The sequence below is a fragment of the Amia ocellicauda genome, chromosome 8 (assembly GCF_036373705.1).
Source record: "Amia ocellicauda isolate fAmiCal2 chromosome 8, fAmiCal2.hap1, whole genome shotgun sequence".
NCBI lineage: Eukaryota > Metazoa > Chordata > Actinopteri > Amiiformes > Amiidae > Amia > Amia ocellicauda.
The window spans coordinates 34,493,995-34,513,340 of record NC_089857.1 but is presented as its reverse complement, the minus strand read 5'-3'; the positions used below and the strand labels follow the sequence as shown (position 1 = coordinate 34,513,340).

The following is a 19,346-nucleotide window of genomic DNA, read 5'->3' as shown; positions in this document are numbered from 1 at the left end:
GAATGAAACATATATTTTTTTAACCTTGTTGACCTTGCTGATGAATTTTAACACTGTTTGACTGCAAATTATTGTGACACATTTGACAGCCTCAAGTTTAATTGAGATTTATTCACAAGGCTACTCCAGCACAGTCAGACCTTTACACATTCCTAACAGCCCTTTAGATGCCATGCCCGTTTAAAGAAAATTTTGTTCTGCAGCTGAGTTTATATCCTGTCGTTGCTCTTTAAGGATTTTGTCAATATAGGTTCTAAACCTCCTGGACTGTAATTTAGTGTTCTTCAAGCAAGATTACTGTAACTTTAATCACAGTTTATTGACACACAGTCATGTCATTAAAGACAGTTACGACAGCAAAAACACCAGTTCAATTGTTCTATCCTAGAATAATCTGTTACAAATAATATTTTCCTAGTTTCCCGATATAGATGCACTTTAAGTATCTTTATAGCTAGGATTTTCTGAGTTAAGTAAATGCTAAGCAAAAAATGAAGCCCCCCAACAAAACAGAATGGAAAATTTAATTTAGGTGTATTGATCTGTGAAATATAATATATATATAAATGAACAATAATTTTAGCAGCAAGCAATATGGTTTATTTTGTCTTTCATATCTGCAAGATCAAACTGTATTAGTATATTATGTCAAGTGCCATACATGTTTTACAGAAATTGATCCTTTCACTTATAAGATATAGGGCCAGATTAAATCAAAATTTTGACCCACCCGCTAATAGCAAACTACAAACCTATTCATCATAGTGGTTACATTTATGATTAGAAGAAAGTGTCATCTTACTAAAAATGAAGTACAATTCTGTAGTTTTCCATTAGCGGGTGGGTCAAAGTTTTGATTTAATCCAACCCATAGTCTAGTTATTCATATAAATAATCCTGAAACTTGTCAACTCACTTATTGGAGTTGTCACTTAATGCAAAGTGTATAGGCTATGCTCTGAAACAAGAGTAAAACATTTATTCTTCATACAACCAGTATATTTTCTAAAACTAAACAATATTTTTGTTTAATCAAAACAAATTAATTAAATTCACAGAAAAAATAAAGGATTTATGTGCTGGTATTCCCAATTAATGAACAGTTTCTGATTAATGGTTAGATGGTGTGTTTAAGAAGGATCTTCAGTCTTGAGTACATTAGCATTTGTTCTTTATCCTATTATCTCAAGTAAATATCAGGATTAAATATTTAATTCCTTGCAATGATAAGACAAGGGTTTCTGCTAAGAAATAAATACTACTACTACTACTACTACTACTACTACTACTACTACTACTAATATTTTATACAACTTTTTTGCAGAAAACAAAAACAAAAGGAAAAATTATACCTGGATATTTAATTCAAGTGACACTTTACAATAATGAGCACAAATTCTTAATTAAATGAATGTATGAATCTCACAGGAATAACATGAATACCTCACGCACTTTCACTGAATTCTGATGTTGATAACAAGCCCTAACCCTAACGTGATTAACAGCAGAACTAAGAACTAAAATGCGTTATTCCTGTGGTATTAATACATCAATTCAGTAAGAATTAAGAAAACAATCAAACAAATATAAAGGATGAAAAATTGGAAATGCCACTGCTTTACTATAAAATAATTGTTCAATTAAGAATAACAATATTTACCTTACTCTCTTGTCCAGTTTTAGAGAAAGCACGCTTCCATGAATAACTACCATGGTTCCATGACTGGTTTCTCTTCTGTTAACCTCACTCCTGACTGGCCACTTGACAACTTGTTCATTCAGTCCTTAAACAAGTGAGTTTAAAGTAAGCAGAGAGCTTGGGCCCATTAGGTACCTGGAATGTGCTATAGGATTAGCCTCATTAGATGTTCTTTAGACATTCATGGCATGCCAAAAAAACTGGAGCTCGGTTTGAACCTCTAATCTGACGCCTCAACAACAACAAATCCTCTGAACTTGGATTTAACTTGCACAGGCCTTGGCAAGCACATTTTTCTAGCTTTTTTGTCTTTGAAAGCACGCATGTGAAAGTGCGATAACGTTGCCAGAGATCTCATAATTCCCCATGAGAATCCAAATCCCTGCAGAAATAACATGCTATAATGCTAGTAGGAATCTGCACATAAAGGAGATATTAGTAATCTCTGATGAATTAAACTACTTCGTTTCCAGGAAGCTTTACCTGCAAACTATGCTTTCCACTTGCTCCACACCCCTCAATCACTATTATATTATTAAGAGGAAAGAAAGTGCCTGTATAATGTACAAGTACATTTTAAGTCTAGAATATATGTGAATAAAGATTAAACATGTCAATAAAGACTAAATTAGGGATCAGGGTGGAGTACCTTAATAGTGTTAATATTAGAAAGGGCAGGGATATTGTGCCAGTACAGCTACCTGTTAGATTGGGAGACTAGATAATACTATTCATATTAATAAGCTGTTTTTTTTTTTAAATAAGGAAAAGTTGTGTCTGTGTACCAATATTTTGAAGGAAAAAAGTATTTTTAAAAACAAGGCCTATGTTCTTTCAGGCTAGACCTTCAAATAATCTTTACATCCCTGCAGACATAAGATCATGGATTGATTAAAAATACATACATGTATTAAGTAATGCATTCAGTATTTCAAATTTTTGTTATATATATTAGGTATACAAGTTAAAAAATAATAATTTAGAAAGCGCTCTGAAATAACATCATACACTGGATAATGGTTTAAAACTAGGAGCATATGTTGCTTGACAATGAATAAAAATATATTCTGTTTTGTCATACAAGGATTTACAATCAACCATGTATACATATTCACACACGCAATACTAAGATTTTTCATGGAAGATTCTTTAAAAATGCATCAATATTAAAATGTGTGCTTCGCTAAGAAAATGAAAAATCATTCAACAGCTCTTGCATCATCCCGAAAGGACTCCTGCAAGTTTAGAAACTGACAAGCCTCCATGCCAAGGCAGGCAGAAATAATTTTCAGATTTGTTTTCTTACACGTTCATTTCCATCCCACACATTTATGCGTTTCTTGAGAAAATAAAAAGAACTGCTGAACCTATTCACAGAATCCCTGCTGGGCTAACAGTCAGTGTTGAAAGCTGCAACGTAATTCACATACTCAGTGCAGTAAATAAACAGCAGCACAACAGAAACCGAAACACTAAATATAGGGCAGTGTGTACAGTTTTTAAACCACTGCATTTAAATACTTGAAATTCTTAGAGGAATTGAAATTGTAAGGTGTGGTTTACAACCAAAGTCAGATCAATGATATGCTGAAAAACTGTTAATAATCACATTATTGCACATATTATACAAAATCAATGTTAGGCTGCTTAAACAACTCACTTTTTCGTCCGTCTGGATCTTTATTAGCAGCAGCATAATTTCCAATCAATTTCATACATACATGCATATATTTAAAAATATATTTGTATATAAAAAAAAGAAACTGACCATCAGAATATGTAGATCAGAATAATTGATTTGTTGATTCTGGTTATAATAACATTTCATCCAAAAATATACACATTTATACATATATTTGTCAATACTTGTAATGTTTGACTTTTATTATTATCTAAAACTGTTAGCTACTAACCCCACACTGTGGCATTACCTGTTTTCATCAGAAAAATAAGGACTGGATCTATTCTGGAGATTATCAGAGAAAGGCCCGCCGATTAATGTCACAGATGAGGGTTCCTGTCAAGCTGGTAAAGGCAGAGACATACTTTCGATTTAGTAGTTCCAGCCAGTGATTCTTAAAATTCCCTAGTGAGTCTAATGCTCTCGGCAAGATGAATAGCATCTCTGACTGAACTGTTGAGCTTTTGCTCTATTTGATAACTGGCTTCTTGTGACCAGCATGTGAGGGGGGGAAAAAATGAAGGCTTTTATTATTCTGTTGGTCTTATGACATCCAACAACTGGACTAGTCCTGTGACTTAGGCATGAAACTGGGAAAGTTTCAGTCATGTTCCTCATTCCATTGCTCAGATCCCTACAACTGCACACATACTCTGCTATAACATTCTGTTGTTAGAGAGTGGTTTTCATTTATTATCAATGATATGAATCAATTGATACTTTCTCTGGCGGTACAAAAAGGTTTAAAAAGTATCTTATTATTTCAAGATGGCATATTCCTAAACCTAATAATAATAACAGTAATAATAACAAGCATTGTCATCATAAAACCTATATATGACATTCTAATGTATTTTTGTTAAAATTCAAATATAATTTGGCAAGTTTCTCCTGAAAATGTAAAATGAAATGCCCTTTTTTATAAATCAAAGACAACACATCCATTATTCTTAACAATCCTTTGTAATTACTTTCTTGAACTAAGAGGATTAATTTAACTCTTATTGAAATGGAATTTTACTAATCTTTTTACAAACCTTTAATTGTCAGAACAGCACGGAAATATGAAAGGATCCAGGCTGGGGGTGGGGGGTCTCTGCTTTTGCCTGTTCTTAATATATTTATTGCTGACCCATTCATAATTGATAAAATTAATAAAGGTCTAGATGGATTAATATATAGTTTCAACATTAGGATAGAAAACACATTAATTTGAACCTGCATGCTGTACATAAGAGCGTTTATATAATCATTCAGAGAGACTGAATGGGCTTAGCAGTCTTATGCCCCTTTTCTACTAGCACATCTGACCCGACCCTGAACCAAGCCAGAACCTAGCCGAGCTGGCCTGTAGCGGGTCGGGTGTTTTTCCACTGCAATACCCGAGCTGATGTAAATGACCCAGCTCATGAAGAGGTGTGCAGAGTTCGGGAAGTATGCAATTAGTTGTGGATGCTGGCTGTGTGAGTCTTCATAAACCGTGGCATTCAAGAACACACAATGGCGTATTCTCTTCATTACCAGGAGAGCCCCAAAACACTACAATATGATCAGAAAATTGATTTACGGTCAAATAATAGAAAACTTATCTACAGTTGCGACTCATTGATATTTGAGACGTTTATAGGTACAGGAGTGCTAGCCATTGTCAAGCGTCCTCCCACTAGATCAAATACACGGGAAAATCAGGGGCACACAGTATCCCTCTCCCAGGCCCAGCTGCCCGGCACTTCATTCATTACCACAATCACCACCAATGTATATCCTCATTTTAATATCCAGTGCAAATTCACAATTTTAGCCCTAGGGCAAAAATCTGCTGTGCTAAGCTGGATGTGAGGGCAGTCGTGCATTGCAATGCCTATGCCAATGATCTATGTCCTGGCTGTTAAACACAGCAGTTCAGATATTAACAGTAAATTAATAACACCATCAGTGTGTAACTGAAAAATATAGAAGCATGTAGGATGAGAAAAGCACAAAGTATATCCATATACATTTTACCCAATACACTAAAGTATTACATTGACAGGTTAGCCACTGCATTTTAGACCTAAGAGCAACCTTGAACCTCAACCCTAGCCAACACCAAACATTTCCAGCTAGGCCTGTACAAAGCCATACCTGATTCAGTTAACCCAGTACAAAAGCAACCCTGAATGTAACCCTAATCATAGGCCATGCCAAAGTGTTATCTAGTTTTGAAACTTAAGTCATGCAAAAAATAAAAATAAAAATGCAAAACACCAAATGAATCACAAACTCTTACTACCTTAATCTGTATTTAATCTAATTTAAGTTTAGCTTTGTCACATTTTCTAAACCATCTGTTAATTCAGATGGCAATTCATCACCCTAACATCTAAACATATTCTGAATCTTTATTTTGAATTGGAGGAGAGACCTTATACTATATGCCATTTTATTACATCAGTGGGATATCAAATTTCTAATTTCAGGTCTGAATTACACAACTGTACAACAGCACAAATTCAGGTTTCTCACTGCAATGAGGTGCGTGGGTGGAAGGGGTTGGTCTGCCACATAACATTTTATGATAAGTTGTATGAAATAGTCTTGGAAAGACTGAGAACTGGAACACAGCAACACTGAAGAAGCATGAGATAAATACTATTTATTTGTTTGGGAAACTGAACAAAATAGATGACATTCAACTATAATTAAAATGATTATGTGTTCAAATGGCAGTTTCTAGAAGGTTTATCTTGTATTGCTTTATTTTTAGGACCCTCACCTGTTCTCTAAAACAAAATGCAGACCTTCTGATGGAAGAAAATGAATGTGTAATTATAATTTGCAACCTGCAATGCTATAAAAAAACATCACTGCAATAATAGCTTGGTTATGTAGGTTTAAAATAAATAATATGGTTGTTGCTTACGTGCTATGCTGCTAATCTGTTCGAAGGAAACTCATTAGAGGAACCGTTCTCTAATTCTGAAGCCTTGTGGAATGTGATTATATAGAACATTCCTGCACAAAACCACAGCAGGGCATTGTAACATGACTTGCTGATTATTGCTTCGGCATTGTTTCAATAGGCATTCTTGAAGGATTTCATTTAATGCAGATTAAGGCTTTTTATAAAGCTTGAGATAATTAGAGCCTCCAAGATTTGTTAAATATTGTTTATCCAAGCGGATTACCCAAATGCAGCGGTTATTTAAACAGCAATAAAAAGGTTCTGCTCAGCAACTAATTTTGAAGGTTCAAGGAGTGTTCTACTAGCGATACAGATGAGTGGGAGGGTCGAAACCACTCAAACACCTTTCCATTCACACAGCAAGTAGCAGTTTCATAGTACACTCACCAGATCATAGTAAACTTTACATTAGAGTATTTTTGTTTACAAAAGGGCATTAAACCAAAGCTATAAAGTAAAAAACTACAGGGTAAGTATTGAAGTAAACATACATAAATGCCTTCAGCATTCCAATAGTTTTCAGATGCAATGTTACTTTAGGATTTGGTTCTATAAATAGCTTTTTTTACTACAAAGAAAGTGATAAAACAAAAAAAGTGTTGAAAATAAAGACCCTTGACAATGTCAAATGATGCTGCCTTTTTAAAGTGAATCATATAGGTTAAAAGGTTGATTACAAATTTGTATTTGGATTCAACCAAGATGCATCAAGGAGGAAACAAAAAACAAAAAGGACCTTTCCATTCCATTTACTTTCTAAAAATTTAAAAAGCTAATTGAATCACTGCATCAATAACACAGAACACTGGAAGGCAATAAGAGAAAAACAAACAATGAATCCAATTATGTTCTGTAAATTCTTATTTTCTTGCTTTTACAACTGTTATGTAACTGTTCAGAAACATTTAAGATTCAATCATATCTATAAGATGTTTGATTCAATTCCATCCGATTTGTAGTCACAAAGATAAGTCTAACAAAAAAGTAGAACAAACACAAAACTTTACTTACTTGACACCCTCACATTCATTGTGCCAAAACTAAAAATATTTGTTTTCCTCGTCTGTGTTTCTAAAATGTATTTATTTGCGTTTGTTCTTAAATTGAACTTTGAATGGGCACTACTGATTTAAAAAAACATAAGGGGAATTGAAAATGTACCCTTTGCTTCTCTCTTTGGGATTACTGTACAATTGGTTAATTATTAATTTTTCAAGATGGTAAATATTAAATAGAATTACAGTTTGATTACATAAAATAAAAGCTTTTGATGACAGAACATTTTAACAGAGGTCAATACCTTCATAATGAATGCCACATTCAGACAATTCATTTGTTATTTTACATGAATGATAATGTTATAGGAGTGGCATTAATTTAAGTGCTATTCTAAACAACACACACAGACACACACACACACACACACACAAAGAGTATTTTTATGGTTCATTAGGAAATTGCTTTACATATTTAGAACTGGATCAGCAGAGAAAAACTGAAATCAGAAATTAAATATGTGATGAAGTTAGCATTAGCATGTTTCATTCCAGGCACTTTTATACTATCATGGAAAAATTGTATAAATGATAAAAAGCCATATTAATAACTTCCAATACAAATCCTGACAAATGCTTCATAAGACAGAGAAATGTGAGATGCAATGTAAGCATAACTTTATCCAATATTGTCAGGGTATAGATACATTTATTAAACGATTCAGTCCTTATCCGTCTGTTTCATATCAGAGTGAATTACAGAACATTCATGCTTATCTGCTGAATTAATGCCACAGACTTGAAGGATGCTTTTTTAAATTCACATATTTGTCAAGGAAGTGTCTTCCCCTGTGCTCTAGGTATAATGAATGGTGGATGGATGACTACCCACAAGAAGGCATTGTTCCCCAGAGAGATGAGAAGCAGGAAGAGATGTTGAGAGAAACTCAAGAGGTCTTTTGGCTTACCTTCTTAAGGTGGATCACAGCCTTGTGTATGGATTGTGAATGATCTGATACAGGTTTCAGAGTTATGCATCTACAGTGCAGTAAACAAGAAGGGCTGCTAATGTCTATCATGTCAATTCTAAAAGGTTACATTGATGCCATTAGTGCTGTCTGTGTTGTTGGACACCTTTATGTTCAATGTAAAAACAACATTCCTTATGAATTCCTTGAAGTGGCAAAAACTGATAGCAAGGATTTCCAGGTTTACAGGGTACTTTAAAACTGCCGATTAAGTTGGAATTATAGCAGTTTGAAAAACAGCGTTATAGCCTCTTTTCCACCAGCAATATTCTGTAAGCAACTGAGACTTACTTGTCATTCATTACATGACCAAGGTACTTCAGTCTGTTAATACCTCTCTCCTTACAGAGTAATAAAACTTAACAGCTACAGAATAACAACTAAATAAATACATACATACATAAAACAAAAACATGCTATTAGCACCTAATGAAGCAGTATTTTAATAGGTTTTACAAACCTTTCAGATAAATGCAAAATTTTATAAGGTGCACCTATCTGAAACCTGGGTATGAGTGGGTTTCTGTTCCATTTTAGGTACTAACCTAATTTTCCTGAATGACAGGATTCCTTCTGACTCCTGAAAAGAACTTGTGGCCATTGTGTTCCCTGCTGTTGCCTGCTGTGCCATGACATATTATACCTCGCATCCAATTTATGTGCTGAAGCGGCTGTGCTGCTTCACTGCTTTCCCTAATCATTTCTAACCTGACTTTTTAATACCTACGGCACTGCAGCATTGCAGATTAAATTTATCTTCTTTTATCTCTCACAATTACATGTCATACATGTAAGTGTTATTATTTTTATATTTCATTTTTACATGTGTGTTTAGAATTCTGAACAATATTTAATGTCCATAAAACAGCCTGAGTCAGTCAAGACCAAAAAAAAAAAAATGGTGCTCTGGGCTCATTGCTTTTGAATATCAGCAATGAAAATGGTTATATATACTAATCATTTAGAGAACTTAGTGAAACTTGATAAAAAATAAAATCATAATTACATAAAAACAGAATTCCATAATGCAAGTCTCCTGTGACCAGTATGTATTTTTGGGTACAGCTGCATAACTGTATTTTCTAACTTTTTTTCCCTTCACAAAATAGAAAAAATATTTAGAAATCTTTGGGAAGGGGTCACTACTAGAACAATCATTCATTATTACTATATTTGTTATTTATGCATTAATACATAAAGGGTTCTAATACATTCTTTTGGTTATAAATTAGTAAAATTGTCTTGCTAGTGTACTTTCACCAACGGAGAGAACACAACTCTTACACATTTGAAACCAGTCCCAATTTCCTTTTGCATAAATGTGTATCACCATGTATCACTTACTTTACTAATATGTTATATATATATATAAACAAGAGATACATTAAAAGAAAAAGGCTTGCCAATAAATACCTTCCCTGGCAACAATAAAAAATAGCAACTGAGTTAATCCTGCGAGAGCTGGTTTACTCAAAATGAAGCTAAAACATAACGTGTTCAATTCAACGTGACATGGAACAGTGCAAAATTTTAACAGAGCTGTTTTGCTTGAATAAAACAAGGACCATATTAATTACATTTGCAAAGAGGTCTAAGATGGCCTTCGCAAGGAAATAATACTGCGGGAATTCATATTATTAGAGATAATTCCCTCAAGCGATTATAAGAGTGCTAACAATTGTGCAATCATGGAATGACAAATTTGAGCACCTTAATTGGCCTACTGGACCAGAAAGATGAGCTTGTTTAGTGGTGTCACTTCCAATACATTACAGCGATGCAGAATAAGCATGCAAGCCCTTTCCCATAGATATCTTCAAAGCTCTTTGGAGGACCATCTGAACCATTCTTTAATTACTTGTGGCATGGCCATTTGCAAATTGAAAGCTAGCAAGTTACATTTAAAAACATTATTGGCCTGATTCTGACTACTTTCCAACAACCAATGGAAAAAATGAAACCTAGGCAACAGTGTTGATCACTTAGTCATCATTATTCCTCTAAGTGGCTTATTCATTTAAAAACAAGACCATACCTCCACATTTGACCTCCGGTTAAAGTGCTGAAGAAGAGTCTTTCTAAAGTATGCATTTCTTATTTGTTTTTATTGTTTTTAATCAAAGGTTTTGAAACTGAATATCAATACAACCAAATAATCTGTATTAAATTCAGTGTTTTTGTTTTGTTTTGGCATGAAATGGGTAAGCACCATTAGTTGCTTATCTATACATGCCTTAAAAACTGAACTTTCTGCTTCTGAAACAAACTGAACTTTCTGCCTCTGAAACAAGTTTTCTGCTCCAACAGACCATGTCCTGTTAAATTAAGTAATTCCCACACTTGGCCACCCCCTCGCCACATAATACAAAAAAGTTTTTAAGGTTCAAATTTAACATGAAAGCAGCTGGGTGGCCCGTGCCTCTTTTAGTCACAGTCACATGCTGTCAAATGGTAGTGATATAGTTGGATAACATGTTATGAGGAACTGAAATGCTCCCTCCCCACCTTGGAGGGGTTACCAACTGTCCCTGCTGCACACAGCAAACCACACAAGCAGCATGAGCAAGACTGTGTTCAACAATAAGCAGGAAATGCAAAATTTTAGTATCCCCAGAGGCTTTCGTTGTGTTATACAAACTACTATTGCACACACACACACACTCACACAGTCTAATCTTTCTATGTAAACAGCAAATTTAAATGCAGTCTTCTTATCTCAAACTATTTTGGGAATTCACAAAAATTATTCATCAAAAATATTGAAATCTCTCTGGAAGGGATAACAGGGTTGTTTTGCCAAATAGGCTCATGTCAAAAAAAAAAAACCTCCTGACATTTTATTTATGTTTACAAAGTCTTACACTTCCTTGAAAGAGGTGGAAACTAGTATCATAATAACACAATATCACAAAAATAATAAAAAAAAACACCACAAGAAAAAACCTTGAATGAAACCATTCTACTCATTCTCAGTAGCGGCCTTGACCTGGGCTTGCACTGGTTGTTGAGACTGCATCATGATCGCATGAATGTATGAACCTGCAAAGAGCCCTACATGTTGATAAGTAGCCTACAATATGTCAGATATGTGTTTTCTTTCCTCTTAATACAAGAAACAGCCATATGATCATACTGGTTCTGTGCTGCAGTGTGGAGAGTGCACAGTAAAACATCAAAATGTGTTCTTATGAAGCTTGTTTGTGCTTTAGAAGGAGATAAAGAGCACTGCATTTTAGGTGCCTGTTACAGCCATGGTTCTGTTTGTCAGGAGTGAATATGTCACATGACCCTCCCCTCTTGCTTTGGTGTGTAGCTAGCCAGATTATAGATAATAGAGTGGGATCGCATGGGTCACGTTCAACTGATGGTTCATCTCACCTCTGAAACAATCTCATTGCTGAGGTGAGATACGCTTTGTTTGTGTAGCCAACCACTGCAGATTGTTCTCAGATACTGTGACCTCAAGCAATGCTTTATACTGGAGATATCTAACAAATGACCCCTGATGGTAAATATATACATGCCATATGTTAAAAGACTGACAACAAACTGGCAAACAAACAACCAAACAAAGAGCAATGTGGCTGAAGCAGAAATTTGTGAACATTCAAAAATAGACTGGACTTGATCCTTGGAACACTTCATTATTAATGGCCATCCAGCACGATGGGTCAAATGGCCTCCTCTTGTTTGTAAACTTTCATGTTCTTATGTTCTAACATGTCCTTAGAATAACTAACTGTCTTCACAATAGGAAGTTGAAGGTGGTTTACATCTTGGTTCAGGACAAAATAACCAGTTTCTCTATTTCTGAACTCTTTATGAATAACACTTTCCAGATTTGATTGAATGCTTCAATTTCAATGGAAGCACCATATATATATAGCACCATATATATCGGTAACTTAAAATCAGCATCATGTCATTTTTCTATGTGTAAGCATTATGAATACAGAATTCTAAAATGGGTATTCATGGAAATCTTAATGGGCAATATATTCATGGTTCAGGAACAGTTCTTGAACACTTTAAAAAACAATTATTCAAGAATAACTACAGTGGACTGTGAAGAAATATTAACACTTTAAGAGGTTTGAAAATGTAAGAAGAAATTAAAAGCATATATGTAAAAGACAGAGGATTAAGTCTTGATGAACAATTAGCCTATGTTTTGAAAACAAATCTTTATAAAATATACTTTTTGGGTTGCAAGATGCCATACATGGTTTAGTATTGGAAAAACACCACAGTTTGTGACACAATTACACAGTTTTACACTTCTGCATTGGAATTTGAGATATTCTAGGCAGTGATTGTTGTATGGCATGATTTTCCATCCTCAAACAAAGCTGTAACTGTGGTCCTGCAGGACTTTTCACATTATATCTTAGCAAAACGTCATTTGAGAATATCCTGAAAGGTATTTCGTACAACACAAAATGAAAAAAGTTAATTGTAGCTCCCCAATCCACTCTAATGGCAATTACCACCATATGAATCTATCAGGTATCCACAGTGAACAAAACTTTGGTGTAAAAGTCTAAGTCATTAATTCTCGGGATGTAAGAAGCTCATGAATAACTAAAAAAATAATTTAAAAAATCACTTTATGTGTACATTAAGCATTAATGATACCATTAATAACTTAAAAGCCCCTTCTGAGCCCAGAATGGATGACTTACACCCATTGGTTAGTGGTTCTTCTATTCTTATTACAATACAACTTTAAATAGAGTTTGAAAATAAAATGTAAGAGAAGGACCTGAAGCTTTTAAAAAGTGGAAATGCATTCTGTTGAACATTCCCACAATCATCTGCATTGACTGCATACTGCAATAACATGTTTTTTATCAACGCAATTTCTAAAGAACAAATTCAAAATAATAATGACATCACTTTATTTAAATGTGGGACCTGGATGCTTTTGTGAAAAAGACAACATAGTATTTAATCATAATCTAAATCATGTATCATGAACTCTGTACTTATGGCTTTTCTGAAACTGTCACATTAGTACAAGGTAGACATAAATTCAACAAAATATTTTAAGTGTAATTAGATTAAGTCATTTTAATATCCAAACCTTTACCATCAACTGAATTTGGTACAATATGATCTCACAATGAAATCCAATATTTTGGGGAAATTTACAAAAAAAAAATGGAATAGTTCCTGTTTACTACAACATGCCTGCAGGTGCAGGCCCATGAAGCCTATAAATACTAAAGCAACTGAAGCAAAAACGGGCAGAGAAGAGATAAGGCCATCTTTGAAAGAGGCACTATCTGTTTTCATTCATGTACTAATATATCCCGATCTTGTAGCTGCTCAGATCTTTTCCATCTTTCTCACAGTTGCTGGCATTTACAGCATGAGAGTGGCTTCTCTGTACAGATTTATAACAATACATCCATAACACTACCTATAGAGTATTACCATGCAGTGTTTTTTAACATATTGGAGCACGACACATGGATGGAAATGTAATATTTCCATGGTGCAAATAATAATTTGTGGAATGCTGTCGTTAAACACGCAAGCACCACACGTGCTACATTAGAACCTTATGCTATATTTAAATAATCAGTATTATATAAAGGGTGGGTACAGTATTAACAACACCTGCTATGCAGCAATACAATTAATTGATCAGTGATTAACTTCTATTTTGCACCATTACCAGGAAAACAGGATCCTCACTAGTTTCAATGTAAGCTCTGTCATCGCTCACTGTGACTGGGATTCCCTATGCTGAGGGATACAATTGGCTGAGCACTGCAGGAGCTGGGGGGATCAGTCAGCCAGCTTTCCTCAGCTTGCCACAGGACAGCCTCCTTAACAATCTAGATGCAGGTGGTTCTGCAGTTTTATCAGTTCTTCAGTTGTTTATGGGACCCTTTCGCTCTGCTTCTGGCACTGTGGACTCACAGTGTGGGAAGCAGCAGATTGTTGACAACATCTTCAATCCAAACTGGAAGGGTATCAATAGAAAATATTGCCCACTCCAATTTATTTTTACAGCCTTCTTTTAGAATATGATCATGCAGGCCACATATATTAAGTAGACTATGATGAAAAATAGTATTGACTTTCTCTGTATCAACATAATTGCATGAAAAATTGTTTTTATAGAATGTCACATTATAATAAAACATTTTCTGAGTCATTTAATTACAAGCAAATGCAAGCATTTTGTAATGAAAGGAATATTCAGAAATGTTTTAAAAACAGTACGTTTGTGTGATTAACTGATGTGAATGAATGCAAAAAACAATAAATAAATAAATAAATAAATAAATAAAGCATCATTGTTTATCTTTAGAATGAGAAAAAAACATATATCTAGCCTTGACTGACATATCAGTCAGTTCACCAGCAGACCTGATCAATGATGCCTTGTAAGGGAAAACACATACTGTGATTACTAAGCACATGCAGTATTTGACAGCCTGCAAAAAGACATGACAGGAAGCGGATTTACGAAGTGATATTAAGTGGCAATTTATTCTCTTCATTTGAATTTCTTAAATAACTCATGGTGCATGGTAGGCTTATTTGAAAACATTAAACAGTGTGTTATTAATTTTTTTTTTTAATATTAAGTGCTTTTTTCAGTAGTTAAAAACAATGTGTTAAATGTCTCCTCTATTGATAGTAAAGTATAACACAAGGTAGCCTATAACAATAAATTAAGATGCTGAAAGATCTGTTGTTTGTGTGTGTGTGTGTGTGTGTTTATGTGGAGAATTCAGGAATGAGGAATGATACTTCCTCATACCTGATAGCTGTGGTATACAGAAGTATTTTTTTTTTCTTACTTTTGGCAAACCTCAAGGAAAATACCTCGCAGAGATGGGAAGGATGCAGAATGTAAATTATTTAAAAATGGCCGTGGCAGTGCCAGAGCTGAAGCAACAGGAAGCTGAGAATTCTCAGACTCAGTCAAGCACAGATGGAATGAAACAAATCTATATTTCCATCCACTGCTTTATATGCAAAAATAGTTATGTTTCCGTACAGCATTTTACTTAACACCAATGAGGGCTCTAAACATTACAAAGAGGAGGCATCAAATGACCATTACAAACAACATAATACTTCAAGTAAAACAGGGAGTAAACTGATAAACAGTTACTAATTGCGAGGTGATATAACCTGCCTTTTTCTTCATTCTCCTTTTTTAACGATTTTCTAATGGGTCAAATTAATCTCTGAGAACCTAAGGATAATAATACTGATAATAACAACATTAAAAATATTGAAACAAACGCTGCAAGCATTCTGTCTTATTATCTGTAAATATAGGAAGCACTTACTGGTGAATAATGTAACAATTTAAGTTAGGACTCAAGCAATTAGCTACTTATAATGGCAAAGAGTGTTGAACATCATTCTTTGCCCTTACAGCATATTATTTAGAGCAGTTTCTGTCTGTCAGTAACTGATCCCCAGTGTACCTGAACAAAATGTAGTGGGGACAGAACATGTTAGTTGTCACGGTCTCCCCTGCTTCTACCTTAGTTCACCACCAGAGATCTCCCTCTCCCGAATACTAGTCTAGTGCTTCTCCTTTCCTTTGTCCAGTCAAACCAATCTTTCCTACCAGGTGCACCTGTTCTGTCCTCTTCTCCTATCATTGGTCAATCTTTCATTCACCTCATTCAAACCCTCTATCCTTCACAGTACTTAAACCCCTCTGTTTCATAGATTCATCGCAAAGTCTTGCTTTCTTTCTAGAATCAATTCTGAGCCTTGTTTCGTGTTTGTTTTTTGACCTCTTGCTATCGTCTCTCGTTTACCCCTTCTGGATCTCCCCACTAGCCTGTTCGCCTGATCGATCGACCTTGGACTGTCTCTGTTTTCTCTCTCTCATTTTGCCCTTATTGGATTATCTGCTTCAACTTCTAGCCTGCACTTGGATCCCTTCCTTTGATCCTTGTGGACGTGACAGAAGACTTCGCCGTTAACATGGATCCAGCGGCTTTACCAGATGTTGCTGCAGCTTTGATGACTCAGAGGGCATTGTTGGGTGAACATGACGAAATGTTACGACAGATCAACTCCACTCTGGAACAGTTAATGAAAAGATTACCTGCTTTACCTCTTGAGTCCACCAGTCAGACAACACCAGAAGCAACCCCCGGCACATCAGCTCCTCCAGTTCCCGACAGACCTGTACATCTGGCCATTCCAGACAAATATGACGGCTCACCAGACCGCTGCGAGGGTTTTATATTACAGTGCTCCCTTTATTTCGCCCATTTACCAACTTCCTTCCCTTCTGATGATGCTAAGATTGCCTTTATTATTACACTACTTACTGGAAAGGCTCTTCGGTGGGCATCAGCTCTATGGGCTCGTAAAGGGGAAGTAACACGATCTCTCTCAGCATTTCTTGAACATTTCAAACAGGTGTTCCATCATCCGACAGCCGGGAATGACGCTGGTGAACAACTGTTCTATCTCTGTCAGGGTACCTCTTCTGCCGCTGAATATGCTCTGGAGTTCCGGACCTTGGCTGAGATCAGTGGATGGGGTGAGCCTTCATTAATCGCTCTCTTTCGTCGTGGATTACGTGATGATTTACAAGCAGAATTAGCTTGCAAGGGAGAAACGCTCGATCTGGAGCAGTTGATCCAACTAGCCATTAGACTTGACAACCTAATGAGATCCCGAGGCAAACGGTCTTTGTCTACTACATCCCGGTTATTCACCAGATCATCTTTCAAGCCTAGCCCTGTTACAGAACCAGAAGCCATGCAGATAGGAAGGACTCGACTACCTGCTGAGGAAAGAGAGGAGGATTCAACAGCGCCTTTGCCTTTATTGTGGTCAATCTGGTCATTTCCGAAACGCCTGTCCTAGTCTTCCTGGATCTACTTCGGCAACTCCACAGAAATCAGTGAGTACCTGTCCCCTGATAACACCCGCTCAGTGTATTATCTCGGTACGCATCCAGCTCCACACTCAACACGTCTTTTTGTCTGCATTAATAGATTCGGGGTCCGCAGGAAACTTCATAGACCGAAGAACTGCAGAGCGTTTGAAACTTCCCCTCTCACGGTTTTTACCACCACTTAATGTCAGAGCAATCAATAACCAACCCATCGGTTCTGGTCCAGTTTCACAGAAAACCAAGACAATCACCATGTCCATCGGAAACCAGCATTCTGAAAAACTGCCCTTTTTAGAGATTGATTCCCCTGGAGCTGACATAATACATCCTGCCCGAATTTCCACCGGAATACAAAGATTTGGCTGCCGTGTTTAGCAAATCCCGAGCCTCCTCTCTGCCTCCACATCATGCTTGGGATTGTGCTATTGATCTTCTCCCTGGTTCTACTCCACCTCGGGGCAGAATTTTTCCTCTCTCTCTTCCAGAGTCACAGGCCATGGAGGAGTACATCAAGGAGGCTTTAGCACAAGGCATAATTCGGCCATCCACTTCACCTGCTGCGGCAAGCTTCTTCTTCATGGCAAAGAAGGATGGAGGTTTAAGACCTAAAACCTTAAGGTTTTATTGATTATAGGGGACTTAATGCAATTACGGTCAAATATAGATATCCTTTACCTTTAGTTCCTGCTGCCTTGGAACAGGTAAGAGGAGCTCGATACTTTACTAAACTTGATCTGCGTAGTGCTTACAACCTAATCCGAATACGAAAAGGAGACGAATGGAAGACGGCATTTATTACTAACTCTGGACACTATGAATATTTAGTCATGCCCTTTGGTCTGGTCAACGCACCTTCAGTCTTTCAAGCTTTCGTGAATGAGGTGTTACGTCCTTATCTTCATCGCTTTGTGATAGCCTACATTGATGACATTCTGGTTTACTCCTCTACTCTCTCAGAACACATCTCCCAGGTTCGACAGGTGCTGCAATGTCTGTTGCAAAATGGACTCTATGTCAAAGCTGAGAAATGTGAATTTCATCGACAGCGAGTGGCCTTTCTGGGATACATCATCGATGCCAGTGGAGTTCACATGGATCCTGAGAAGGTGAGAGCAGTAACTGAGTGGCCTCAGGTTCAAACAATTAAGGAGTTGCAACGTTTCTTGGGTTTTGCTAACTTTTATCGTCGCTTCATCTGTAACTTCAGTTCAGTCGCATCTCCTTTAACCTCTTTATTAAAAGGCTCTGCTCGTCGTTTATTATGGACGGATTCTGCTGAGGTCGCCTTCGAGAAACTCAAGTCCCTGTTCACCACTGCTCCAGTCCTCAAGCACCCAGACCCTAATCTCCCTTTCGTGGTGGAAGTAGATGCTTCTGAAAACGGCGTCGGGGCAGTGCTTTCTCAAAGACATGGTCAACCACTAAAGCTCCATCTCTGTGCGTTCTTCTCTAGGAAATTTGTTTGTTAACGCCTGCTCCATCTGTGCCCAGTCTAAATCTTCACGACATCCCCTCTCTGGTCTCCTGGAACCTCTTCCAATTCCACGGCGTCCCTGGTCTCATATTTCTATTGATTTTGTTACTGACCTTCCCAGCTCTCAGGGTTATACTACTATTCTAGTAGCAATAGATCGTTTTTCTAAATCATGTCGGCTAATACCCTTACAGAAGCTTCCCACCGCTCTTGAAACTGCAGAAGTTCTGTTCCATCACGTGTTCCGCATTTATGGGATTCCTGAAGACACTGTTTCCGACCGAGGCCCTCAATTCACCTCCCGCGTCTGGTCTGCTTTCTTCAAGGCTCTGAATATTAAGGTCAGTCTCACCTCCGGTTACCATCCACAATCTAATGGTCAAACAGAACGTCTTAATCAAGAGATCATACGCTTTCTTCGTTCATACTGTAGTACCTCCCAAGATGATTGGAGTCATTTTTTGCCATGGGCTGAGTACGCCCAGAATTCCCTGACCAGTTCTTCCACAGGCCTCACCCCCTTTCAGTGTGTCTTAGGATACCAACCGCCTCTGTTTCCTTGGAATGAGGAGTCTACCGACATCCTAGCAGTCGATGATTGGTTCCGTTGCAGTGCAGATGTCTGGAAT

General features: G+C 36.6%; 1 protein-coding gene across 2 annotated transcripts in view; it reads right to left on the bottom strand.

The window, feature by feature from the left end:
- The window catches only part of trpm3 (transient receptor potential cation channel, subfamily M, member 3), a 76,084-nt gene extending 74,306 nt beyond the window's left edge, over positions 1-1,778 (bottom strand). For both annotated transcript variants that reach the window (XM_066711171.1, XM_066711170.1), the window contains exon 1: positions 1,666-1,778. In XM_066711171.1, the coding sequence (XP_066567268.1) occupies positions 1,666-1,713 (48 nt within the window). In that variant the 5' untranslated portion in view covers positions 1,714-1,778. The remainder of the gene's footprint in view (positions 1-1,665) is intronic.
- Between the last annotated feature and the right edge of the window lie 17,568 nt (positions 1,779-19,346).